The sequence below is a fragment of the Doryrhamphus excisus genome, linkage group LG13, assembly GCF_037039965.1.
Source record: "Doryrhamphus excisus strain RoL-2023G ecotype Guam linkage group LG13, RoL_Dexc_Guam_v1.1, whole genome shotgun sequence".
NCBI classification, from domain to species: domain Eukaryota; kingdom Metazoa; phylum Chordata; class Actinopteri; order Syngnathiformes; family Syngnathidae; genus Doryrhamphus; species Doryrhamphus excisus.
Window position 1 is genome coordinate 10,939,552 of NC_136369.1, and position 26,526 is coordinate 10,966,077.

The 26,526-nt window shown below is 40.7% G+C and overlaps 3 protein-coding genes across 4 annotated transcripts in view; 1 reads left to right on the forward strand and 2 right to left on the reverse strand.

Annotated features, from left to right (window-relative positions):
* Positions 1-1,124: 1,124 nt before the first annotated feature.
* Positions 1,125-11,341, reverse strand: atxn1l (ataxin 1-like). Its single transcript, XM_058089527.2, has 3 exons — positions 11,194-11,341; positions 7,302-8,455; positions 1,125-6,803 (listed from the first exon to the last, which is right to left on the reverse strand). The coding sequence occupies exons 2-3, from the start codon at positions 8,331-8,333 to the stop codon at positions 5,397-5,399; spliced, it is 2,439 nt and encodes an 812-aa protein (XP_057945510.2). The 5' UTR covers positions 8,334-8,455; positions 11,194-11,341; the 3' UTR covers positions 1,125-5,396.
* Positions 11,342-12,082: 741 nt separating this feature from the next.
* Positions 12,083-23,609, reverse strand: mtmr10 (myotubularin related protein 10). 2 transcript variants are annotated; one of them, XM_058089628.2, is made up of 16 exons: positions 23,053-23,609; positions 22,638-22,698; positions 21,257-21,393; positions 20,302-20,374; positions 19,832-19,974; positions 18,123-18,216; positions 17,865-18,012; positions 17,396-17,483; positions 17,221-17,309; positions 16,313-16,443; positions 16,153-16,222; positions 15,894-15,964; positions 15,573-15,745; positions 15,301-15,471; positions 14,857-15,039; positions 12,083-14,796 (listed from the first exon to the last, which is right to left on the reverse strand). In XM_058089628.2, exons 1-16 carry the CDS (start codon positions 23,107-23,109, stop codon positions 14,188-14,190), a joined length of 2,298 nt encoding a protein of 765 aa, XP_057945611.2. In that variant the 5' UTR covers positions 23,110-23,609; the 3' UTR covers positions 12,083-14,187. The 2 variants fall into 2 exon arrangements, with proteins under 2 accessions (XP_057945611.2, XP_057945612.2); XM_058089629.2 differs by lacking the exons at positions 21,257-21,393; positions 22,638-22,698; positions 23,053-23,609 and having other exon boundaries at positions 17,396-17,475; positions 20,302-20,373.
* Positions 23,610-24,993: 1,384 nt separating this feature from the next.
* The window catches only part of myo1ea (myosin IEa), a 42,151-nt gene continuing 40,618 nt past the window's right edge, over positions 24,994-26,526 (forward strand). The window contains exon 1 of the mRNA XM_058088478.2: positions 24,994-25,257. Within this exon, the coding sequence (XP_057944461.2) occupies positions 25,255-25,257 (3 nt within the window). The 5' untranslated portion in view covers positions 24,994-25,254. The remainder of the gene's footprint in view (positions 25,258-26,526) is intronic.

Consider the following 26,526-nt stretch of genomic DNA (forward strand, 5'->3'; position numbering starts at 1 on the left):
AGTTTCTAACACTGGGCAGCTGGTATAGTAACATTTTTAATACAACACTTAACAATTTTACGTATATCCCATGTGTGGCTAAAATGACAACGGATGGCTACATTGGAGAAAAAAAATTGTAGATTTTGAGGTTAAAGTAGTAAATGTCGGGGAAAAAGTCCTAAATTTACATAAATAAAATTGTAAATTCATGACGAAAAAAAGCTTGACTAAAGAAAGAGTTTCCTTCCATTTTTCCTGACATATTATATCATAATATTACAGCTTTTTCTCGACGTTATTCTCAAAATTGATTTTTTTCCAATGTGGCCCTATACTCCATCGTATAAAATGTATTTAAAAAATGTTGTCCATAATCCACAATCATTATGTGAAACATGAACACATTTCTATCCCTTTTCTGTGCATTATAACACAAAAAACAAGTTAATATGAGCTAGCTAACAATGCATGTCATTGGGAGGTACCTATTTTGACTACCAAGACCTATAAAAAAAAACCCTCTAACATTTGATCATTTAAAATACATGCTGTAACCATGCATTTACAAGGACATTGATGATAACATTTAATATTTACATTATCTTGCAGTATTTTGGTGATTTAAAAATCACATTTCTTCCCTCTGCACATTGATTTAGACCAACAGCTTATGTTACTTGCGTCAACAGCAGCATAGATATAGCGACAACACTCTCATTGGGATGGCTGTGTCTTCCAGCACAAGACATGGGCTCAAGTCCTCAGGTAAAAAATACTGACGGCAAACAAGCATATTGTTAAGTCTTTGTAGGGAAATTGTAAGTTAGGTATCCACTCTTACGTCTGTGGTTGACACTGGGACGAGTGGTGAGCAAGGCGTTGTGTTACATCGCCAGGTAAATATTGTTTATCATATTAGCTGCTGCTGCTTTAGCGTCAAAATAGGAAAGTCCCAATGATGTCCATTGTTAGCTAGTTCACATTAACCGGTTTTCTCTCGTTAGAATGCAGACAAGGGAAAGAAATGTGTTCATGTTTCATATAAAGACTGTGAATGATGAGCAAAGATTCCCCAAAAGTGTAGTTTTCCTTTAAAACAGTGCTTCTGGAATAGCGGGGCAGGCCCCCCTGGGGGACACGTGAGAGGCTTTCATTTCAATGCAGACCAACCAACATGTACACATTTATAGTACTCAACATGCTATTAGACTCTTGAATATGGTTGTATGGTTGTGAAAACCATTCTGTCCCTTGGTGGGGGTGGGGGCATGACATAAAATAATTAAGAAGCACTGCTTTAAGGAAATGTGAAAAATCTTCAATAAAAGCCAAGGTTACAAAAGAAAACACAATTTTCATAATAGTTTATATTTGTATATATGTTTATATTTATATATATATATATATATATTATATTGTGTGGACAGAACATGATAAATGCAACGTCTCCAAGTTAGCTGTAACAATAAAAATACAATATCTTTGTGTCCTTGAAAGTACATAGAACATAGAAAACAGCCAAACAAATAACAACAAAATAACAAAACGGCCCTAAAGTAGTTCACAGAGAGGTACAAATATACAGTACAAATCTAATTTATCCAAAAGGGGTACAAATAATAAAAAAAAAGCAAAAGCAACAAAATAGAAATATTAATGCTTTGTTAAATTCAGGTAGGTGTAGGGGGTAAAGGTCTAAGGGTGCACTTTGGGTGGACAACTCTATAAGGCTTCTGATAAAAGATCAATACATATTGGTACGACATTAAAACTCACTATACAAAGTCCATACAACCTGGATTATACTTGAGGATTCAATGTTACATTTACATCTTTGCATATAGTTTGCAGATTTAGGCATTTCGGGAGAATTTTTTTTTTGTTCCATCTTTTCTGTCTTTCAGTTCAACATCACCTATAAAAAGCAGTGTCGTCTTTTGCCCCAAAAAAGTACAAGAAATCCATCAAAACGGGAAAAATACACAAAGCCGACTTCATTAAAACTTGAAACCGTCCTATTTTGTTGTCGTCATTTAAAGAATAAAAACAATTCACCCGTTCAAATGAAGACAGGGTCAAACGACAGGAAGTAGATCACCACACCCCATTCATTCAACGATTTAGCGACCCGCCCGTCACTGATGTTTTCGCTGGATGACAAGCACACTAAACATCAGCACACACGGTTTTTACTTCAGTGCCGATTTCCTTGTGGGAATTAAAGACATCAGCATACGCGCTATGGACAGAAGTATTGGGACACAACCCCTCAATCAATTAAGTAATCAATGCGGGGCGGGGCTTGATGAGTTCAATCTCACATATCCATCCTAGCAAGACGTCATTTGGGGACGACTTGACGCCACCCTGACATGGTCAAACACCTTCAACACTTTAGATATTTTTTCTTCCAGTTTCGACATTACTATTTCAAAATGTTGTAGCTTGAAAATGGATAATTTGAAAAAAATCATCAGTATGACAAAGTTTAAGATGGGGAGTGCATAGTATGACGTCACCAAACTGTCCCTGTCCCCACGATACCGTCTCATCCACTTGTGATACCCTCCCTCATGTCTCAAGCAAACCCAGCCATCATCATAGTATTTTTTTACAGCAGGATCTTGAAATTGATCTTAAATTGAAGTTACAAATGTCCGCCATCTCTTGGTGTAAAGTACTGACTACACGTGGCGCCATATTGACTTTGGCGCTTAAAGTTAAGTGTTAAGGTGGGTTAAGGTGTCCCAAAACTTTAGTCGATGCAGTGTCAGGCTCTAATACATTTAGCCCCCCCCCCCAATTCCCCTTATACAAAGCAGAAGTTAAGGCATCAAACAAGCGTGGTCAAAAACGACACAAGTACACACAATCACACACAACTGGAACTTCCTGTTGTTGTGACTTTTCAAGTTAAAGCGACAACACTGCCGACCAAAAGGAGACATTTAGTGCAAGTACTCAACACAAGGGCCCCCTGCTGAGCGAGAGGTAACATCTAAGAAAAAACAAGTCCAAAATATTGGGAACACAATGAGCTGAGCATTTACTGCATAGAAGACAACGCTATAGTGCTTACAGCGTGAAAACGGTGACGTGATTATATCGGTGGATGTCACATGACACACATTTCTCTCAAACCACACCAGCCAAGCAGACACTAAAACAAACACATAAAACAATCCTAAAAAACATTTTCAGTGGGAATGTGTGTCGCCTGATTCCAGACCAAATGATTCCATGCGTGTGATCTAATTGCACTTCTTGTTATCAGTGAGGAAAGCGCAGCATTCATCTTGGCTTATTTGTAAACATACAAATGCAAGAATCCAAACCTATTCCCTTTGTGAGTGAATGAAGCCATGAGGAAAACGGACCGAGCGGCAAACAAGAAGAAAGGTCTCAGTGTAAGATGATGTTTGGTGGCTCTTTGACTTGGATGGAAATAGTGCAATCACCTTTAAATGTGGCTTTTTTTTGGGGGGGGGGGGGGGGTGCTATTGCTTACATTTTGGTAGGTGAGCAAAGTCCCCGTTTGTGACATCCTATGCTCACCAGTGCATTGGAGAGGAGAAAAGCTGCACCTGTGTTGGTTTACTAATCATACTGGAATGCAATGTCTCTCTAGAGTAGGGGTACACAACCTTTTTCCACTGATAGTAACATTAACGTGATTTAAAAATAAAAAAAAAATTGCTGGGAGCCTAAGATATTTTATCTGTACATCTTAAGAACCAATTTTCGCTTTTCAACTCAAGTTGGCCGAACATGCAAACTTTGGAAAATGTTATCTCCCTTCTAAACTGTGAAAAGAAAAGGTAACAGCAGCCAAACGATGGCAAGCAACCACGGACAGACTTTCTGACTCATTTTCAAAACAAACTCAGTCAAGCTATATTTTGGTACAATTCCACAACAATTTCCTCGGCAATTTGGTGCAGTCAAACATTGTAACAAGCTATTCCGTTTGCCCACATCTTGAGCGCCCAAACAATCGCCCCATCCGTTGGTGACTCAGTCGGCATGTTTCTTTTTAAATTAAGTGCGACTGCTATGTCACCCAACACGGGGCCAAAAAAAAAAGTTGCGATGTGCAGCACTTTAAGGAAATTGACAAACACTATTGAATTGAGTGTTTTACAAGACCTTATGGAGTGGGATTCTCCTTCCAACTGCTTTCAGGTGTATTCATAAATAAGTAATAAGTAACACAAAATTTGTGTAGCACAATTTGTATAGAATAAACATGTGGGATCTCTTCCGTTTATTCTGACTGTACCGTCTTTGAAAATGGACTACTGTTCTAAATAAGTCCAGACAAATTATATTATGGTGTGTTCAATGTTTTAGCTTGATTTAAATTTCCCTTTCATTCCAGAGATGTTAATTTTTGTTTCTTTTGGCTTTTTCCTGATTACGAAGTTGCCACAGCATACTGATTGTATATTCCGGATGCACTTCCCGACAAATACCAATGATGCTTACAAGTAGAGATTAGAACCAAAGTCCGGAACGTTAACCACTACACCACGGTGGATCTGTTAATAAACATACAATATATACTTTTCTTTTTATACTTTTGTATCATATTCTTTTTATCTTTCTGTAATAAAATACACTTGTAAATGGCGATTAAGCACAACATAATTAGAAAACCAATTAATCTGATTAAAAAATTTAATCATTTGACAGCCTTATTTTTTGGGAAGGGATTAAATGGATTTAGATGATTTCTTATGGGAAAAATTCATCTGGTTTGTTGTTGGACTTTTCAGAATGGCTTGCTAAGGGGAAAAAAATGAGGTTTTATTGTTGTCAATGTACGTAATTCTTTGACCCTTTGGCTAACTACAGGTAGCTACCCCTGCTCTAGAGACCAAAGCCCTTATTCCAGTGTGTACTTGTACTAATGCAAACACACAGAGGGTTAGTGGACAAAAGAGTGTGTGTAAAGACACTGATTGTTTCCTCACTAGTTGGATTGTAAGACAAGTGGGACGCTTTGTCATCATCATGTAATATACGCTGACATCTCGCCCCAAACAACATATGTCCTTGTTTCTTTAAGATTAATGCATTTCAATGAAGAGACACAATCTCAGGAATGGATAAGAGATTATAGGGCTCCAAATGCAATCTGGTGTCGTCGAAGGCTTGTCCCAGCAGGAAGTGAGGGCGTTCCAAATGAGGAAGTGGTGACAGAGAGAACAAACCTACTTAGCAATTCAGCATCGTGGGAAACTTCAAAGTTTTCTTTTCTGCTGAGCGACACAGAGCCTGAACAAGATTTTTTTTCGAGTTGGATGTGCAAAAATCTTAAACATTCTCAAGCTACATTCTCTTTTTTTTTCCCTCTCCTTGTCATGACACCAACAGCAGGTCTCCTCCATAGTTGCTACCAAATGATGATGATGCTACTTCCCTGCATTAGAGCGTCCCTCAATGGACAGTTTGACCTCCTGGGGGATAAACGAGGGCCGGATGTGTCCAGAGGCGCTGATTTGAGGACATGTGCCTGTCTCTCCCTTCATATTGTATCTTTGGAGACCAGGAGAGGACCAGCGCCTGTGAGAAGCACCCAGCATGGCCCCCATGGCCGCGCCCGTGAAAGCAGAGGCGTCTGTGTGCAACTGGTAGCCGCTCTGACTTCTGGCGTGCTCACCTGAGGTCCTACTTGGTCTGACAGGGGGCTCGGGGTGACCGACGCCCCCCATGTGTGTGGCTTCTTCCTTGTCGCCTATGTCTTTGTCGGCCTCCCTGGTACTGTCTCTGTGCATGCGCTCTATCCTCAAATGAGCCTGAGGAGGACGTGACTGTTGCGGGGCAGGTGGCCCCATGAGCTGGTGACTGGGTTCTGATGCGGTTGTGGTTTTGCTCAAAGTCCTGGACAGGTTCTGCTGTTGGGGGTGATGGTGCTGCGCCGCTTTCTGCTGCTGCAGGGTGATGGACACGCACACGTCACCTACTTGCATCTGATGGCAGGCCAAGCCGTACAGCTGGGTGGTGCGCTCCGGGCTGTAGGACGACCAGCCTTGACCAAAGACAAAAAAAGGGTGCTCCGGGGGGACGTCAATGGTCACTTTGCTCTGCTTCTCCCCCACGGTAAAATGCAGCGTCACAAGGCCGGGCCTCTGCTGGCTAGCACGGATGTCCACAACCATGCTGGAGTCAATCTTGAGCCCCCCGCTCAGCTCGGCGCTCCGCACAAAGTCCTGAGTCTGCAAGTCCTCCACACGCTTCAGCTCACCGGTGGCCAACTGAATTATGGCTCCCTTCATGAAGTGCGATGGGTTGCTGGAAGCCGGGACAGGGACGGTGCTGGAAGCTAAGGCCTGGGTCACCTCAGCAGGGGGCTGGACAGCCGGCGGCAGCTGCTGAGCCGCTGCAGGTTCGCCCAAAGCCCTCTCGGGGAGGCACGATCTGGATGAAGGATCTGAGGCTTTAAAGCTGGGCTTAGGAGAGCCATCATTAGCCTGTGCTGAATAGTGCTGCTGCGCCGCTGGAGGCTGATGATGTGGGTGATACTCCACAGGGATTAACACTGGCTGCCCGTTGGCTAACATGACAGCATGGGCAGGCTGCCCTGGTTGTTGTTGTTGTTGTTGCTGCTGCTGCTGCTGCTGCTGGAGACCTGTCACTCTGGGGTCGCTGTAGCTCACAGATTGAGCCACGTACGCAGCACGACCAGAAGTGGTCTCTCCATGGACATCTCTGACTCTCTGCACATTCTGAGAGAGATTCAAAGGGGCAAAGGAGACCTCTTTGCGCCCTCCGACAGCACTTTTGCTGGATGAGACCAAACTGCCCACCACCTGCTGCACCTGGAAATATATAAAATTAAGTAAAATTACCTGACATAACTGAAACCATTTTTTTTAGAAAAAAGTAGCCACATGTACTGCCTTGGATGGCATGACAAACATCATAACAAAACCTTACATTATTACAATGGCTGATTTTCTTCCAAAACATTTTGGATGACAACTGTGTGCAGTCCTGATGAGCAGCAATCCAACATTTTTAGCAATAGCATGGAGTCCTTTCTAAGACTTGAACAAATTAACACGACTTGTACACCTACATCACCAAGATTTATGTATCAGTTTGTGCCAATTGTTTTCACTTGCTTTGTACTTTATGATACAGTACAGTTATACTCTGAAATAATACAAATAAATCCACTATAAGAAACATGTTGTAACATGGAAACCTCATACACTATTATTTTAGATTAAGGCTAATAACAAAGAAAAGAAAAAAGTCAACTAAATTTGACTGCCATAGTCTGTCTTGAGTCGTGGATGATACTTCTGACTCACCTCCAGGTCACTGTCTGGTGTGCTGCGCTGCCCTGGTGAGCTCAGCCTGCGTTTCTGATTGGACTCGTGCGCTGCTGAGATGGCCACTCCCTGCTGTAGACGTGTATTTCTGCCAGGGTGGTCCGGTGTGACCTCTCGGGCCACTTGCTCCTTAACTCTGCCATTCATCTCTCGCTCCTTTTCCAGCAGGTTGCTGTGGGGGTCCCTGGAGGAGGAGGTGGTGGTGGTGGCGGCTCTGGCGGAACCCTGAGGGTGATAGAAGACTGGCATCCCCCGCGAGTTGAGCTCTGCGGCGGACAGGACTCCGACAGTACCGAGGTGCTGCTGGGTGGTCTGTTCTGAAGGCAACATCAGTGGGACGCCGCTGGAGGCTGAAACTTTGGCAAAGGTATGAGCGGCTACCTGAGCCTGTGGAGGAGGGGATACCACGCCTTCTTGGATGACAGACGGGTAAGGAACAAGGTGGGCCTGAGTGAGGGCGCCAGAGGGGGAGATTAATGAACCAGGGACGAAGCCAGGGGGAAGCGTGTAGGGTACTGCTGCATACGGGGAGCTGACAAACTGCAGGGAAGAATGAGGGAGCTGGGCATAACCCAAAGGAGGATAGGGAAGGCCTGGGTGCTGCAAGAGAGGAGAATGTAAAGTATAGGCTGGGGAGATGTGGCTTAACACTGGGTGAGGACTGGTGGGTGAGTATGTAACAGATGGTAGAGCCACTTTATAAAGCATACTGTATTGGTCCACTGGCACTGCTGGTATGCTCTCAGAAGTGTCCACTCCATAGTGAAGTCCTGGCTGAGCTCGAAGCCACTCTCCAGATGGAGGGCCACCCTGAGAGTCACTGTTGGCTGCAGAGTTCTGGATGGAACCCGCTTCATCTTCTCCAACACCACTACTGCCACCACTGGTACTGCCTCCTCCTCCGCCCAAGGCCAATCCCGCCGTCCCTGCACCTCCACTACAGTTATTAACAGGGAGGTCCCTCTTCTTAGGAGGCAGGCACTCCTGGTTGCGCTCCTGAGCTGGTTTCATTGCAACACCCTGACCAAGAATGTATATTCACCGTGCGGCACAGGAGCTGATACTTGCAAGTCAGTCGGGCTGCACCGGAGCCAGCTCTGAAATCATCTGGCTGACTTCGGCTGATGGCTCTCCTGAGTGGGGGGGGGACAAACAAAAGATAAAAATGAGGAGAGCCATTAAAATACCTTCTTATTGCATAACATTTCCAAAAAGGGAAGTCTATGATGTCCATGTTTAGTTTATGGGTTAGGATGAATCATGCATGGTTAGTAATCTGTGATGTAATGGTGGGGTAAACATGCTGCCACAATGATGTAATGCTTTGCTTGTTGTACCATTAGCAATGATGCTTTTATTTGAAATTCACCCAGGTAATAAATATAATGTTAGTCCCATGTCAAACTTCTGTGAGTAGATTTTTTTTCCCCAGAGGTAATAACACAGACAAAAAAATCTGCCACTACACTGTCAATAAAACTGTACCATACTCTATACAAAATAAATCATGCTGTTTCATGGTTGAATATGGCCCATTAGTCATATATATGCCAATATAAGCAAATGTTATGTATTTGTTGCCTACATTAATAATTTTCAAATAAAAAACGGCTAAATGAAGCCATAGAATGGAACCTTGGTTAAGGTCCACCCCGGTTAGCATGCTTTGGGGTTAACGTCAGAAATTTACGTACAAATTTTGGCTCATTTTGTGTGCATTCTCTGGCTACTGTACAATAGGGTGCACTTCTTGTTGTGTTATGAACACATTACCTGAGTCCGACTACATTTTTTATATGTATAAATGTCCTTCCTTGTTAGGATCCTACTAGCTAGCAAACAAAATGGCAACCGGAACCTGAAGTTCGCCTGTGTATGATGTGTTCAGAAGTTGACTCTCAAAAATTTTAACACAACTCATGTCAAAATGAGAAAGTGATGTGTTAAAGGAAGCCTTTTATGCTAATTTTCGCTGTATTGTGGACCCCCATAGAACAGCTACAAACAATAACCTGCACAGAAAGCTTTCTAGATCTTCCAGATTCTACACCTACAGCCCAGTTTCTCCATGGGCTTCCTGCTTCTGACTCCACACCAAGAACTCTACTCCACACCACTCTACTGTGATTAGTCATATTCCAAAACGCTCCCGACGACTTCCAGATATGTCAAGTGACGGATTTACATTATTTCTTAGTTAGCGTCTCTTTCGGTTACAGTCAGACTTTCTGGAACAAATGAATGATGCAAACCAAGGATCCACTGTAAAATATAAATACAAGGCATTTAAAAGAAACTGAAGATAGAGTGTTGTACATTAGTCATTGGGTATCAGTAATGTTACCCCTTAAATAAAAGTTGTGCCTCACTTGGTCAGTGTATGTTTACATTGACCTTGTGCACTTAAACCAACATCTTCCATGTCACATACACTGTACACATAAGGACTTTCCTTTTTACCAGCTGAAGTGTAAGGAAGAGGTTATAAATTATGCAAAACCATCATATTTGAAGTGCTGCAAGAAGACTGCATTTCTGACAACGCAACCCAACTATAACAAATAACAGGACCCCTTTGTTGAAAAGAGTCATGTACGTATGTTTAACTACTGCATTCACCCTGCTGTGCTTATATTTCATTCCAATTTTGTGATGATTTTCACTCAGGTTTCTGTTGGGTGTTGCTATGAATAGTCTGATATCGTGCATGTTCGGTGACATCATTCTGTGTTTTGTTTTCCGTTCCGTAGGTGTTCACACTTGCCTCTCACCTGCGGACCGAGACCTCTCTCACGGTCTGTTTTGTCCAGTCATTTTAGTCCTGTTCACTCTCGAACAAACTGTATAAGGAGAGCAAACTGCCTCTAGGCCATTCTAACCACACACAAAAAAAAGTGTCAACACACCCACAGAGACAAATTTCAGGCTCAGGAGGTTTTTGCAGTTCCTTTACTGATTAATAAATGAACCAGTGAGTTTACAATATTGAACGTCTGACTTTTTAACAATTATTCATTTATACCAGAGAGAATTTGTGTCATTATCATTATTAGTTGTAAACAATAATCATCAAATTTTTTTTCATATGTTACCCTGTGGAGAGTGACTCTATAGAAAATAAGTAAAACATCTGAAATAAATGAACTTTCAAATGAATTGAAACCTGTGTAGTGGCAAGTCCAAGTCCACAAACAATCCGAACGCACATCCTTACTGTTGGATCGACATGATTTATTTTACACATCATTGTTTAAATATTACATAACTACATGGTCCACGGCATAGTAGAGAAAGCTAACTTACTAAGAATTCAATAATTATATAAGTACTTCTTTAAATAAAAAAAGACTGCTTCAGACAGTGCCTATGTTAGCATAATTGCATCAAGTTATGGGAGAGTGTCATGATGTAGCCAGCAGAGAAATCATGGGAAGGGCACGTGAATGTGGTAAAGTCATTTATATGGAAGCCAAGGCAGGAAATAAAGTGTTCCCAGCAGACGCTCCACGGGCTGACCACAGTCATCCAAAAAGTCACTTTAACGCCGTTACAACACGGAACCTCCAACAAACACGGTATACCGTTAACTAGTGAATACAGCTAGCTAGCGACACAAGCAAATTAAGAACAGTTTTGTGTTGTAGCATTAAATGCGGATGTTTAAAATGTTCTTGTTTGAGGCCTCTTGTTTATTCTCGTCATGTTCCACTGGACATTAGCGTAGAGGGTCCGGCTAGCTCGCTGCTCGGCTAACACTGTTAGCTCAATCAACTCCAGCTCAGTTCGACTCATATCTCCTCAACAACCGCCATGGTAATGCGTACTTTGTTCGTATGCGAGTCCGCGGCGCTGACGACAAAGGCCGACTTACCTCCAATTGTCATCGCGAACAGACGTTGCTGGAAGAGGGGGGGAGAAGTTGATAAGCTGAGAGATGTCTGACAAAAATCAAGGCTCATAAGTCGAGCCCATCTCGAAGGCCAGCCGAGGCGCTCGTGGATGACGTCACTAGGTTGGTTCATCTCATTTTCGTGCCTAAACGATTTACACTGGGTTTTATTCAATTTATGTTGCGTTATGATTTCCACATTTAGTCGAAAGTATCCTTTAAGCAAAAAGTGCACGCCGTTCTTCACGTATTGCGTCACGTGTTCCAGTAATCGCAACCTAAACATTACCTATCTGCAACGGGAATGTTTTCTTCTCAAATCAAACTAAAATCTGAAATACAAGTATTTAAAATATTGCTTCGAGTTTTGGAGTGTGTTTACTGTAACAATAATGTTTATCAGCATTGTGCCTATCCAGTTGACTTAAGATGGCATTTTGATGCTCACCAGTAGAGGGCGACATAGCAGGTCAATGAGAATGACTATGAACGCGTCATATGGTCATGTCATACATAGAAATATATAAACACTTTAGTGAACAGTGACTGGAAAATACGGCCTTTAGTCAATTTCTGTTCTCTTGTATCAAATATACGATATAAAAACTGTTGCCTAGTTAATATACTGGTAGTTTTAGACAATAAAAAGCAAGACTTTTGCACAACTTGAGAGTTGGAGTCATGTAAAGCTATTGTTGGGTCAGTTAATGTTTTAGACATGTGGTGACAACCGCTGCCCAGGGTGGGGCCCCAGAATTCCTGGTGGTGATATATATTACTCATGTACTGTATATTGACACTCCACTGCTGATAGGTTTACATACATGCAAGTTGTAGTTCATGGAAGTGAAAAATGAGTCAGACAGCCACCTCAGCTGAAAAAAAATGTATTGATTAATCATTGGTACATGTTTGAGTCCCCTTTACTGGCAGGAAAACCTCAGTGCGGTACCTGTTAACAGTTTTAAGACTTGATTTAAATCAACAGATATAGAGTATAGATTGAAAATCTTCCCAAAGGCACCAGAGACTAAGAGTAGTTGCGCCTTCCTCTTAGACATTTGCATATTGTGAATAAATAAATGTACTGCTATTGAATATCAAACTGCGTCACAGTGGAAACACAGTCATCATATAATACAGCAGATAATAATACAACAGACTGAGTGAGAGGGTGGAAAACATCATATAAATATTTCTCCATCAAATAAAATTAAGATTACAGTCATATCTAGTACCATTACTCAAAAAATAATCAAAAAATGTCAAGCATTTAGAACAAAGAGATTATTTTCAACCACCTTAAAACTATAAATTGGGTAAAATGTGCAATTAATAGCATTTTTGTAGGGCACTCACACACTACACACACTCCAGCAATTGAGGGTGTTATTGCCGAAGAATATTATATTTATTATTCCGATATTAGACGCTACTAGTTTGTCAACACCATTTAAGAGCATTACACTGATGATCAATACACTCTTTCACAAACCACTCTTTGGTTCAGCAGTTAGGAAATATATGAGGGGTGGAAAGGACTGGTTAACAGCTTAAGGCCTCTAAGAAACCCTTCTAAAATGAGAGACAAACTATGTCTCTCCCTGAAAGTGTTAAGGTTCTTATGTTTGCTATAAAAAGAGCTAAAACAAAAAAAGAAATGACACCCTGAATTCAGACAATGTGCTAAAAACAGCAATATCCCAATATAAGCAATAGAACTTGCAAGTAGCATTAAGTTTGTGCAAGGCAACTCACACACTCCCACACAGACACTAACCAATACATTCAACCAGTTAAGTCCCATTTTGTTTCCACCACTTAACGCAACGTGACGGTGAGTAGTGTTATATTCGGATCCTAGTTCAAAATACATTTCATGAAAGGGACACATTATCTAGGAAATCAGTGTTGATGAAACACATCATTGTTGCGGCATTGAAATCCTGAAGGCCAGCGGCACCAGTCTGATCCCACAGTATGACGTCACAGCTCAGTAAGTTCCCTAAATGCAACATCTGTGGATCATACACGATTACCAAAAAGCTTTTATCTTAAGTTAAATTGAGGGGAGATTAAGTGGAAAATAAAATGAAAATGAATGTATAATACAAAATTCAATGGTTCACAGTATGAGGTCACATGACTGGCCAACAGGGAGAATGTACAGTAGATCCCCACACTTTGTGGCTGTTAAACTTGTAATTTGAGACGCCATAAAATATATATTTGTGATATTCCGACATCATAAGCACTCCTGTTATCTTGAGGTTGATGTCTCTTGATTTCACATCAGCATTTGCAATAAAAATTCATGTTGTGATTAGCTTGGATTGAGCTACAAAAACCCTCCCCATTGTTTGAATCACCACTGTGCACTGACTAAAGAAGCCAACAATGTAAATACAATCCAATCTTAATACACACATATTCAAGCATTTTAAACTGTAAAATATTTAGGTGCTCACCACTAATGAATGATAATGAATTATTATCACATTGGTGAGATTTCATCAGCAGGAAGTACAAGGGAGAAACTATGGTTTGAATGGCTGACCTCACACCCTGTACTGAATCCTGTATTATGCAGTTATTTATTATTATCCCATATATACACATTACAGACTTAAGGTGAAGGGTATGGATTTTCTAAAAAAAAAAAAAGGGCAGAAAAAGTACAAATAAAAAAAAATTATTAAAAAAAATCAATGATTTAAACAAAAATCTAACTGGTGGGGTTGGCAAATACTGAACTGTAAATATGTGGGGGATCCACTGTACTTCTGTATTCCAAATTGTTGAACTTGTAGGGATGATCAAACTGTTGATGGTCTTCCAGTTGATTTTGATGCAGCATCAATGATGAAAATTCTAGCTTACAGAATCTTACTTTCTGAAAAAGTCAGAAGTTATTTTTCTATTAGTCACTTGCATATTTACGAAAGTGGTAACAGCAATTTAAATAAGCACACATCCTTAGAAGGAGTCATTAGCAAGCGTCTCCGTGGAGAGCCAGATCCTCGCCCCATTCAGAAATTTACTGATGGGGGTCCCGTAGATACTGCGGCGACACAGGTTGCCTACGGGGGTGAAAGGAAAGGAGGAGGAAAGGAATTCTGGAGGGGAATCATTTGGGGAAGCTGCCTTAAAATACATCCGCCTTTGGTCAGCAGAGGGCCCTCTTGGGCTAGGGAGAGGTGTGCCGTGTGGAGTGGGTGCCTTGTACTGCCTGAGATGGTCTCGTAACGTCTCGATTTCATCCACCAACTGCGAGAGCTTGTGGTAGGCCGTGATGGATCCCCCCTTGGGAATGCAGGCTTCCGGCACCCAGCGAAGAAAATAGAGCTTCCAGAGGGCCAAGTGAGAGGGTGTGAGCAAGGGAATCAGGAGGCCCTGCTGGTTGGCGGGCCGGGAGAACCAATCCCTGAAGAAGCGCTCAGACGGGCTCTCCACCACATCTTTCATCACTGAGAACTCAGACTTTAGATCGGTCCCCAGGGAGCCTGGCCGGGTTAACACATCCTCCGTACCTTTCAGTCCGTTACGCAGGGATGCAGAGGCTCCTCGCATGATGGAACCATATTTCTGTCAGGAGAAAACATTTATGAAGGAGAAAATGATGATGCTGAAAGAAGTTTCGCCTACCTTTGTGCGCCTAAAACTTTTCACTTCCCCATTGAGAACACAGGCAGCTCCTTTGCCAACATACATGGGGTTATTGAAGAGGGTTTGGTCTTTCATGGAGAACTGCTGTGACCAGTCCCAAACAGGAGGGAAGTACACAACTGGGTCCTCCCCTTGAGGGATGGCTTTATTCCTGGCAAAGTCCTACCAAAAACAGACAAGATTATTCTTGGTGACACAAAGTTGAACGTTTTCCTGTCAGTGATCCAACACATACAGAAGGGAATCATAATGTACAACTACTGACCTCACACAATAGCTAGCAATTGATAGCAATAACAATATTTATTTCTCCCGCAGGTATTTACGTAGCCAATAACAGTATGATGACATACTGTACAGTCAACACATATAAATATACTATTAAAACAAGTACAAATAAATGCTTTTTTAAATGCTTCTTACCATCAAGTACTGAGCACGCTGTTTAGGAGAACTGAAGAGGAAAGTGCTAAATAGCGGAATCCACATGCTATCACTTAGCACTGTCAGGTACGCTTCTGTGAACTCAAAAGCAGCTGGATACTGGTTCAGCATTTGCCATACACAGTCCAGAAACAGCATGAACACAGGGGACTTCACAAGAAAAAAAAGAGAAAGCAAAATGCACAAGAAGCTGCATTAATCAGTATTTGTCACAATGGTAAGTGTATTGCTGCTTTGAATCACACAATCACCTCCTCTTTGTCATTCTTCTTTAAGTGGTTGCATCTATCCAAGAAGCGGTGGCCTGCCATCACCCACTCCTTTTGCACCAAACTCTGAAATCCAGAAAGACTCCGAAAGTGAGGGTCCAACATGAGCTGCACCAAAGAGGACACCAGACAGTTCAGATCTCTGTCCTCTTCCTCTGTAATGACGACACAAGAAAAAAGAAATGACCAAAAAACATCAACACTGCACTTCTCATAACTTCTGAAAACAGTCTGTAAGGCAGATCAATAAAATGGATGCATTTGGAACCTCAATGAAGACAAACTATGAAGAGAAAAGCTTACCTTGGAGGACTACTGAAACATTCCTCCCATCCAAGTGGTAAACCATCTCAGCTGCATGTTTCAGAAAGGCTCTGAAATCATAAAATGTTTAAAAAGAAGAAAGTTCAAACAATCATTCTCAATGCAGAATTCAGTAATTATTCATATCCAAGAGAACATATAAATAGTTTGAAGGATTATTTAAATATTACAAATAAATAATAAATTATAATTCATGCAGTTTGAGGTGCTATCTGACAATGTCAAATTGTTTCCATACCGGACATACTCGAGCCATCGGGAGTTTTCAATGGATGAAAGCCATCTTTCCTCAGACTCCTCAAAAGGATCTGTATGTAAAACAAAGCTGGAATATAAATCTGAAAACAAGTATGCTGACAAATTCCTTCTGCTTCCAGAGGGAAAATAAGGAAGCTTACCAATGACACAGATCTGTCTGATTTTAATGAAAGAACTCTGGATGTCCTGGATGTTGGGCAGACACTTGTCCAGATCTGAAATGAAGACTTCGCTGCACTGTGGGTGGCTTTTTGTGATGGCAGTGATGATCCTATAACGATAAACAATACACCAGGGTTTCCACTGAATGTAATTGATCGTGGCGATGTGTCACGACAAAATAAGCCGCCACACCTTACAAATTAAATATAAATGATGCGTCCCATATTGACGCACTGTCCTTTATTGCTGTGAAAATGAAAAATAGTGTGTAAAATGTCAACTGATGACAGCTTGTCACAGGCTAAGTCTATCGGATGGCAGTGTGTGTGATCGAATGAATTAATGATTTTTTTTTTTTAAGTGTCACGCAATACACTTTCTCTCTTGTTATAATTGTCTTGTCTTGGAAAAACTAGTTGTTTGTCTAAGTTGTTTAACATAAACCAGCTTAAAGACAGTGACAACAATTTGTACTTTTGTACTAATAGTCAAATAGTACTCTTTGACTAAATATGTATGTCAGGTAACAAAAGACGATCAAATGTTTGAGAGTCTCAGTTAAAGTGTCATTAACTTAAGTTTTTTTAATGTTTTCTGTTCATGTTATACTGGTTGTTGAAAATGGTTAAAGGAGTTAATAAATAAGCCATACAAATTATTTGTCATTATAGAAAGATTTTGCTGACGCAGCAGCGAAACAACAAATCAAGTCTCCTTGCCTCCCGTGCAGCCCAGTGCCACAGCTTTAAAAAAAATCATAGGGAAATCCCTGTGCACACATTTGCAGCTGAAAATTATTTGTGGCCCAGCATTTGTACCACTACAAAACTCAACTACAACTCAAAAAAATTTTACTTATCAATACATATGTGTGAATCTATGGTACCTCTGCTCAAGCTTCTTCTGATGGATTGGGTCACACACGCTGGCCGTGCGCACAAGAGCACTTCCACTGGAGTGATTCCAGCACCAAAGCTATAAGACAGGAAACACAAACTGCTCACATTGTGTTATAAAATGAATTGAAGTGGAAATGTGCAGATATTCAAAGAGGCACTCACTGGGAGGCGGTTGTCAGTAAAGTAAATAGAGTACTGTTTCAGATCCTGGTCTGCTAGAGAAACTGGGACAACAATGAATTCTGGAAGACTGAAAAAAAAAAGCATAGGGGGGTGTGGGGGGGGGGGGGGGGGACAAAAACAAGTCTCAAATGAGTGTGACGAAAAACACAATGAAAGACATTGTTCACAGCCATCAAAGACGTAAACATCCAAATCAAACACTACACAATGCTTACTATGCAACTCCACTATGAGGTCACCTCCGCTCAATGGCACCTACTGTCAAATACAGACTTGCACGCTACATTGAAACACTAATGACGTGAGCAAAACACTGTATATTGTAAATATACTGTGCCAAAACATACAGTGCCTAGTATAACTACAGGGAGACTTTGTAATATTCTAGTAAGGGTAGACATACGCTTTACTGCAACCTCATTACAACAGAAATAACACCAACACAAACCTTGATGAGATGTGATAAAACTCATTGATGGAACACACTCTCCACTCTGATGCACCCGTCCTCTTGATCTCTCTATCCCAATCAGACGGCCGATCAAATATGGGCGTCTGCAGTCCACCTCGTGGGACAGACCCATTGAGTCGCTCGGCTGCAAGCACAGACGCAATAATTCAATTGCATTTACACATACAAAAAAGAAAACCCTTTTGTATTGTTCATTTGAAGAATGCACTGTGAAAAAGAGTGTCTTTTTAGAACCTTTGGATTCATGGTACCGCCTCCCCTGGTACTCAAAGCCAAACAGCAGGTGTAGATCAGCTGGATGGGAGTAGTGTGCAATTGCAAGACAAACCTACCAACAAATAAAAATAAAAATACAGATATAACAAACAAGTTACGTTTTCTGACCAATTTTGATTCATTCAAAGCACAAAAGGCAATTTAAATGGTGCCAACACAAGAATAAGAGAAACCTGGGAATGGAGCCTTTTGCTCAACATTGCACTGGTAGCGCACAAAGCAGGCCTTTCAGTAGAGAAGCTGTGAATAGCATGAGGACACCAAAGAAAACACTGTGTGTGTGTGTGTGTGTGTGTGTGTGTGTGTGTGTGTGCACGTACGTGCAAAGGGAGTGCCCAACTCTGTAATTTACTACAGCAAAATAAGCTATTATAGGTTGGCCTAATTCCATATGTCGTGAAGAGGAAAAACTGGGCAGGCCATGTTTGACTTCATACTGTAATTACTAACATTGTGTCTGTAAATAACCACAGCAGTAAGGAGAGACTAACACATTTCTTCCTGTCCACAACTTCCATGTTGGAGGAAAGAACATTTTCAGTTTGAACAAGACTCGGTACCCAAAAGTTCACAGAGGCCATATACAGTCAGTAACATCATGATGATTTGTAATGTAAAATAATTACTGGTCATTTAGAAGCCCCTTATTATTACTTAAATGAAGGTTATAAAAAAAAACTCCCTCAATTTTCCCATAGTTACACCATTTATAATGTAATTAATTAATTTACCTGGTATTTTAAGAACTGATATTGAATTGATATAAGAATACTGCCAATAAAATGACAAAGCACCGACTTCAATCATACAGTCATACTGTATGTTGTTATCCAAATGTGGTGCAGGTATGTGCAAAAGAGCACCAGAAACTACAGAAAAATTGCTCCCAGATGGCATGGCAAGAGATCACAGACACAGCTTTGTAAATTAATGTGTCCAGCCACAAATGTATAGTTTTATTCATCATGAGCAAAAAAAAGAGCCTCATAAAACAGCTGACAAGTTTTGAGGTTACAACTTGCTGTCATTTTCCAAAACATGCATGCCAAGAGGTTTACTTTGAAAGGTCCTGCAAATGGGGGGGTGCTAGTGTTCAAATGTCATGACTGCTAATTGCGGATAGCTTCTCTGAAATTTTGGAAACACCTGCAGGTTACTTTTGAGAGGAGTGTATATACAGTGTTCAATCATTTATCGTGGGGGATAGGTTCCCAAAATAGTCTGCAATAAGTGAAATCCGCGAAATAGCCAACTTTTTTTGCACTGTTCTGTTTGTATGTACTTTCCCAACCAAACAAAAGTCAAGACAAAGGTTCTGCACAATGGATGAAGGGCATGACTATTCTTCTAGTAAAGTGGCCCTGGCACAAAGCTAGCACTTGTGTACATGTAAAAATCCCACACATAGTCAGGAAGTGAAACTATTGACAACAAACTACAGTGCCATAGGCTTATAGTGCACAATCTTTCGGTAAAAGCATATCGTTACCTAATAACACATGATTGATCAATGAGGAGCACAATGTATTTCAACATACAGCCTGCTTTTGATACATTATAGAACCATTTTACTTTTTAAAAGACCCTTAGAAAAAAAGATTGAATGTAAATGTTTAACTATGTAATCTCAAAGAGTAGACTACAAATAAAACAAGAAGAACACTCACCTTTTTAGCACTCTCGGGTCCGGCCTCATCAAAGCAGAACCTTATAATCCGTAAGTCTTTGCAGTAAAGGATAAGCTCAGTGGGGTTAAACTTGAGCTTTTGGTTTGAGCCCAAAACCTTTTTCTTCCCCTTTGTATCATTCACTGAAAACAGTGAAACAAGAAAATGTATGAAGTTATGTTGATCTCAAGAGATTGTACATCCACAAAAATGTTGATGTCCACCACAAAGATGTTGCCCAAAACAAGGTTTGATCTCATCTTGTTATGCAGACACAACAATTCCTTCTGTGGACAGTGGGGGCATCACCAACAAAGCTATGTATAAACAAGAGGCTAATCCACTCTCCATTGTCAAGACAGCCTGTGCTACGGCATCATTATCACTTCGTCAGGTAGAGCAAAAGACAGTCACGCTAAATGCCCATGACAAGGTATCACCTGAAAAGCATGATAAATGTCCAGTCTTACCGGTTACTACGTGTTCTAAACATGTCAGGGGGATATCATGCTCTCCAAGCAGCAAGTGGGATAGCTGAAACGTCTGCAACAACAGTAACACAACAAGAAGAATGTGTGACACAATTCACTTCAAATATGATCCAGCGATGACTTTGCATTTTGTTATCTCTGCAACAGTCTACAGCATAGGTGGAAATGACGCAGGTTCTCACTGCACTGACAATGAAGAGCACGGAAGTCTCCTTCCTCTTGCTAAATGGCCCACCACATGGCAGTAGTAACATGTTATACATAAGTTGGGAACACTGAATTATATCCAAATCTAAACAAAGCTATATAGCCTGATAAAAACATTAAAGGGGTTATGCAAATTTTTTGGCCCTTTGTATTGACTTGTGTACTCCTGAAGAGCAGCTGCATACAATAACCCGCACAGAAAACTTTTTAGATTTTGCAGAATCTGCACCTATTATATCTGTATTTCCTTGTGTACTCCTGAAGAGCAGCTGCATACAATAACCCGCACAGAAAACTTTTTAGATTTTGCAAAATCTGCACCTATTCCATCTGTATTTCCTTTGATTCGTGCTTCCTGCCAAAACGGTCTGTTTTAATTCATTCTACCCATGGCCCGCCTCCGGGCATGCCCACTCCGCTGTGATTGGTCACACGCCCAAAGTCGGCCCCTCTGTAACATCACAAAGGGGCAGTTTTACCATGCGTTTTGAAACAGCGTGTTTTGAGCCATCCCAAACTTCTATCAGTGCTCACTTCCAAATGCGCAAACCTCATTATCTGAAACTTTGGCATCGTTTAACACGAGAATACAACATTCTAACTACATTTTTAGGTCAGAAAACTGGAAAAAGCATAATAGGTCCCCTTTAACTTATATAACTTTAAGAAGCAATTCATACATTTCACACAAAGCGGCCCGTGGGCACTACAAACCACAACATCTTACCTGTTTAGATGGAGAGTCTTGAGGGATGAAAGACACCTTAAAGTTGGTACATATCAACTTCCCCCAGAGGTCATCTTGGCTGCTTTCAGGGCTAATGCATTTCCTCACAAAGTTGACCTCATTTACTACTATCTCTCCTGAAAACAAAGAAAGTACACACACATTTAAAAACAAACTAATAAAAGGCCAATTAAACCAGCTGCAGTACATCTGGGTCGTTGTATCATGAAATTAACAAGTATACCCCAAAAGTGCAGTTTTCGGGTGTAATTACTTCAGCTATTACGATCAACGTGACAACAAACGTCACTCGAAATGTCACTCAAAATGAGCCAATGACGAAGTTGTTTTAAGTTTCAGGGCAGGATACTATAGCGACAAAACAGGCAAAACAGTCCTTTCATCAGACTGCAATGACTCATCAGTAAAAGCGCATTCGAAGGTCTGCTGAAACAAAACTGCTTTGCCAAGCCCAGTCTACTAATAATGATCTCAACGTTTTTGTCATCAGTGTGAAAATGCCACTTACACCCATACATCAAAGTTTCTTGTGTGGTTCACAGAATGTGCATGAGCTTTTCTTGTCGAAAATAACAGAAGCACTACCAGGAACCTTTTTACTGGCACTTTAACTTTCTGTGATTTGCCATCAGCATTTTTCTAACCCAAGTTAAAAAGAGGAAGCTTTTCATGGAAGGCAGTTGCGGTATATTCTGTATGAATATACAAATACACTTTCTTTCTCAATCCCTTTGATCTTGACCACACATGATTACATTTCTGATCAATTATCATATGCCCCTTGAGTATTCCATTTTCTAATAAAATGCTTGTGCATAATTACAGCAAACCTTGTAACTTTATTGCAAAGGGTGTTCCCAGCCATTCCCATGAGGATCCCAAGTCATCTGGTTGGATATAAATTAGAATTAAACCGAAACACCAAGCCACTCTCTACTGCTGCTCCAGTAAACGAAGCAGAACGCCATGGTGTCCTAACGGTGGAGTTGGAGTTGGTAGCCACTTCCCTACTGAGACTGCTGCCCTCATGACCCGGATAAACGAGGAGAATGGAATAGAACAACGGAGCTTCAGTTGTCAAACTTTGATCAGCTGATCAACATCTTATTTCAGTTGCATGGTTGTTTGCCATAAATTGCTTACTGAAAATATTTTGTCTCACTCCCATTTCTTCTTTTTGCAGTTTGAAGCACTACTTAGAACATCCTTAAGATTCAACAGTGTAAAATGTGAATTCTTACAATGTTTTAATTTGTCTTAAAATGTCTTAAATTGTCATCACCACTTTCCCATACAATTAAATTAAATTGACAGCAACAAAGGAAAATAATAGAGCCAAATATCATTGAGTCAGTTTTACCTGGGAGTAGCTTGGGCTCCAACTTTTTAATGGGTGGATCAATGGTTTTCTTCACATCACTCTAAAGCAAAAACATGGTAAACAACAGAGGCAATAGTTAATGAATGATGGCAATAACATTGTCATTAAAAAGCAAGGCTGGAGAATAACCAGCTTGCGTAGTAAAACGGTAACTTTAAGTGTGACCAAAGCCCACCATGTGACTGTTTACAAATAAAAAAAAAGGTCGGCATCATTTTTCAGCTGGTTTAACAACATGTACCATTATAAACAAAGTGCAATGCCATCTGCCTGCACCAAATTGATTTCCAACTTTAAATAACAAAAGTACAATACTCTACAGCAACTGAAAGACACTTTGCTGGGAATACACAATGCAGAAACTAGCAATGTCTACTTGTCAGCAACAATGTACCTGCACAGGAGGAAGATAACACTTGAAGGTTGGTTTGATGGGTTTGACAGAAAACATCGTTTATGTCCGCCCTGTCGCTGATCTTCCTAAATGGGCGTTTTGAAAAGCGCTTGTTCGCTGCCAGTGGAAAAACAGCTCAAACTGAGCCTTCAAGAAGTCAAAGTCTGCTTGAAGGTTGACCCGAAAGCGGCATTAGCGGGAGAATAATCACACAGAATGCTCGGTTGAACGAAGGCGCTCCTCCATTTCCGTCAGCCGTCAGGTCGCAAATTATGCTAGCTGCTTTGGAAAAAGTTGACACAAGTTAATGTCGGTGTTAGCTTGCCGCGTTAGTTAGCGTCAACTACGGAGTAAAGTTTGTAAACACTGTTACTGCTCAACTTTTAGCTCACTACGAGAATACAGAGACCTCTGTTGGGCGTCTACATTTTAGTAACCACCTGTTACTGAAGTACTGACCGACACTGACTTCCTCAAAGTCTGACTAATTCAGCCAAACGCAGGAGCAAATGCAGTAAACTGCTTAACGGCCATGTTTGGACAGCGCGACGACCCGCCCTACTTCCGGGATTGTGTAGCCGAAACTCTTACATCTATAAAGTTCAAATAAATGTATATATTAACAGTTGTAAAAACGTAACAGGTATAAACAATTTTAATATGTTAACAAGTTAAATGTAGTTTGAATCAGAAAATGCCATACACTTGTCATCATAAACATCGCCCATGGACTACAACTCCCATGAGCGGTTTAGACCGGGAACAAACTTTATTGACACGACCTCTAGCAACAATATTTGAAGTATGCCATTTACTTCTAAATAAGAGAGCCATGGAAACTTTTTTTGCTATAGACCTAAATTACTAAAGCCAAGTAAAAGTGAAAAGTAAAGATTTAACGTGTACACTAAGTAAACGTTATTGTGTCACGTGGTACAAGTCTGAAACCAATCGTTCTTCAATAATGCAATACCGAAATAAAATATTAATTTCTCTGCAGAATGTATCACCAAATGATTGTCCTGTCCATCGTTTTGAAGGACACGATTTAAACTGTAGCCAAGTCGAACACAGCAGTAACATTTGGATGACTGGTTAAGTGTTTGGTGCTGCCTTGTAGTACCCATTAGGTGGCGACAAAACACTTCAATTTAATGCAGTTTACGTTTACCATTTAAGATTCATATTCAGCATTATTATAGTAGTTCACTGCCAATATGAACAACATATTTTTTTCCTGCCTTTGGGCTCTGTGAACCCCTTGATTTCCATATAACAGTTTTCTTTAAAGTATCAATGTATTTTAGATCATATGTGTCACTGAGCTGAAAAATAATAAGAAAAACCTGATGACTTATTTTTCCACTTTAATAAAAATACCACATGTTTTGAGACGTTTACCACATGTTCCATTTATACTTTTTTTAATTAAAAAAATATATTTGAAACGTTTTTTTCTTTAACTTGAGTATGTTGTAGGTGTCGAACCTGTACTTTGACTTGAGTAAAATATCAGCACATTAACTACTTTTACTTTATTAGTATTTTAGTAATGTTTCCACCTTTGTAATTCCACCACTTTAATCTTTAATTTTCACAATTACTGGACCTTTCGAGTGGGGGGTGGGGGGATACTCCAGTTAACGGTTTGGGGCGTATTTGCCCATCTGTTGGCTTTGTCTCCTTCAGGTTTCAATGAAAGGGTTCGTGACTTCGATTATCATATGTCTATAATTTACAAGAGAACAAACATTAGTGTTCACACATAATATATGATGTTCCTATGTGAGGCTATACTGTGATTTTATTTTCATATTAAAAATCACATCGTTGTAGCGTTTAATTTGCGCACGCGTAGTCAAGTACTCATGCCTCATGAATAATTCAGCAGTCTTGCTTCTCCGGGCTTTCTGATTGGACCTTGCGGCTCAGTTTCTTGTGTTTTGTTTTTGAGCCCACTGTGGAGGACACAGCTCTCTCTGGAGGACGTCGAAGTCCAGCCTGCCGCTGTCAGAGGACTCGGACGTACTTTCACAATGGGAGGACACCGCTGAGGCGGCCGCATCTACGCGTATTGGACACTATAGGAAATATCGCTAACGTCAACTTGGATTTTTTGTGCTCCAGCTTCAAGGTAAACGCTTCTCTGAGGCTCACACATAACGTTGGACAGCGGGGAAGGACACCACTGTTGCTTTGAAGATGGTGAGTGATGCCAAAGTTATGGAATAGTTTCCCTGTTTATTGTATAGAATTGACAGGAAAATATTTGAATTACTCGGGAAAAGTAGCTAGGATTTTCCAGTTTACGTAAAAAACACATGACTTTAAATATCTCGACTATACTTTTATGTTATGAGACATTATGTCATCTTTGTGGTGACACTTGAGGCCCCCAGAGCTGTTGGCATTGACTTCCTGCTTGCTTTGAAACACTTAAAGGGACAGTTCATTAGGTACACTGAACTGTCAGGTATAATGGTACACCTGAGTATAATGCTCATCTTCATTGACATTATCACTATCATATAACAATACGATTCTTGCTTGGGTTGTACATTTGTGTAAAGACGTTTCTAATAGTTGACCTGCTATGTAATGAGAAACACCACAGAACATCACTCAAACACATCACACCCGACCTACAATAAGAAGCTCAGTATTTACTATATGTAGATAATATACTGATGTGGTGTCACACACACAGTTCAACACATCAAGGACACATCCTTCTTCAAACCCGTTTTTGTGCAACAAGAACCACTGAGCATGTGTCAAGACACTTGTGTGTTTGTGTGTGTGTGTGTTGCTGTTCATTGCATAGAGACAGGTTTTTCCTGGTTACTGGATGGCACCCCTGCAGCAGACACACCTAGAGGTTATGTGGCCTCAGTCTTGTGTTTTGGCAACAGGCCCTTCCATCAGCTTCTAGCAAAATGTGGTGCCCTGATGTTGGGTAAAAAAGCCACCCATTTTTTCAAGTGTACTCAAAAGGCCTCATATGCAACATGATCTAGAACTACAGTATGTGTGCCTTCCAGGAAAAGATGGTCCTTTGGGATTTTTCATGTTTGTTTCACATGAAGTAACTTACAATAGAGACTGCAACCTGTTCTCATGTCTGGCCCTCATTGGCCGTGTGGTATACCACGTTAGTGGCTCTCACTCACTCCTGCTTTGTATATATTTACCTGTTTGTAGAGTGTGCACATACAAAAATGCTTTCTCATATGGGTTCGTTTCAACATCTCTACTAGACTTTTATGTTACGAGACATTACGTCATCTTTTGTCTTTGTGACACCGAGGACCTCAGAGCAGTTGGCATTGAATTTTCTTGATGCTTTGAAAAACACTTAACATGACAGTTCATTAAGTACACCTTGGCATCTACAAAGATTAGAATGCTCCGCTTGATTGACGCGATCAGAGCGATCATTAAAATAGTCTCAGAGGAGCGACTGACAATTTGAAG